General features: G+C 64.8%; 1 protein-coding gene across 1 annotated transcript in view; it reads left to right on the top strand.

The window, feature by feature from the left end:
* The window catches only part of LOC103807170 (vacuolar protein sorting-associated protein 4A-like), a gene marked incomplete at its 5' end in the record, with an annotated part of 3,063 nt that extends 2,686 nt beyond the window's left edge, over nucleotides 1–377 (top strand). Inside the window, 1 exon segment of the mRNA XM_009079891.1 lies at nucleotides 264–377. Within this exon segment, the coding sequence (XP_009078139.1) occupies nucleotides 264–377 (114 nt within the window).
* Nucleotides 378–617: the final 240 nt, after the last annotated feature.

Here is a 617-nt window from a genome sequence, read left to right as displayed (position 1 = left end):
TTCCTCCTGCAAGGCAGGGCTGTGTCTCCTGGGTCTGGGCACAACCTCCATCCTGTTCCCCTGGGGTGCTGAGGCCCCCAAGGGAGGGCTGGGTACTGGGGAAGGGCCTCAAGTCCTCCAGGCAGCTCCCACCCTTGGAGACAGTGCTGCTGCAGGGCAAAGGTGCTAGCACCCAGCCCCTGGCAGCACCCACAGGGATGGGCAGTACTGCCCCCCTGCCATGGGGGTCACTGCCCCGTGCCCCCACCTGTGCCCACTCTGAGCCAGTGCCCACCTGCCTGTGTTGCTGCTCGCTGGCCACCACCCGCCCCACCATCAACACCGAGGATCTCCTCAAGGTCAAGAAATTCACGGAGGACTTTGGGCAGGAAGGTTGAGGGGGGCGTGGGGAGGTGTGGGGCCCCGCTGTGCCCCCCCTCCCCAGCCGTGCCAAACCGACTCTTCTTCGCTCACTCCTCACCCCATCGCACTGCAGCGCCCAGTGGGGCGCGGGGGCACGGCCTGTGGGGCTCACACTACAGGGTGGGGGGCTGAGCATGGCCTGGGTGCACCCCGGCTGTGCCCCACTCTTCTTCCTGCTCTTTTTTATTTTTTAAATTAATGCTGCTTCGGGTTCT

Source organism: Acanthisitta chloris, unplaced genomic scaffold, assembly GCF_000695815.1.
Source record: "Acanthisitta chloris isolate BGI_N310 unplaced genomic scaffold, ASM69581v1 scaffold26898, whole genome shotgun sequence".
Lineage (NCBI taxonomy): Eukaryota > Metazoa > Chordata > Aves > Passeriformes > Acanthisittidae > Acanthisitta > Acanthisitta chloris.
The sequence above is the reverse complement of the archived record's forward strand: the minus strand, read 5'-3'. Positions and strand labels throughout refer to the sequence as shown.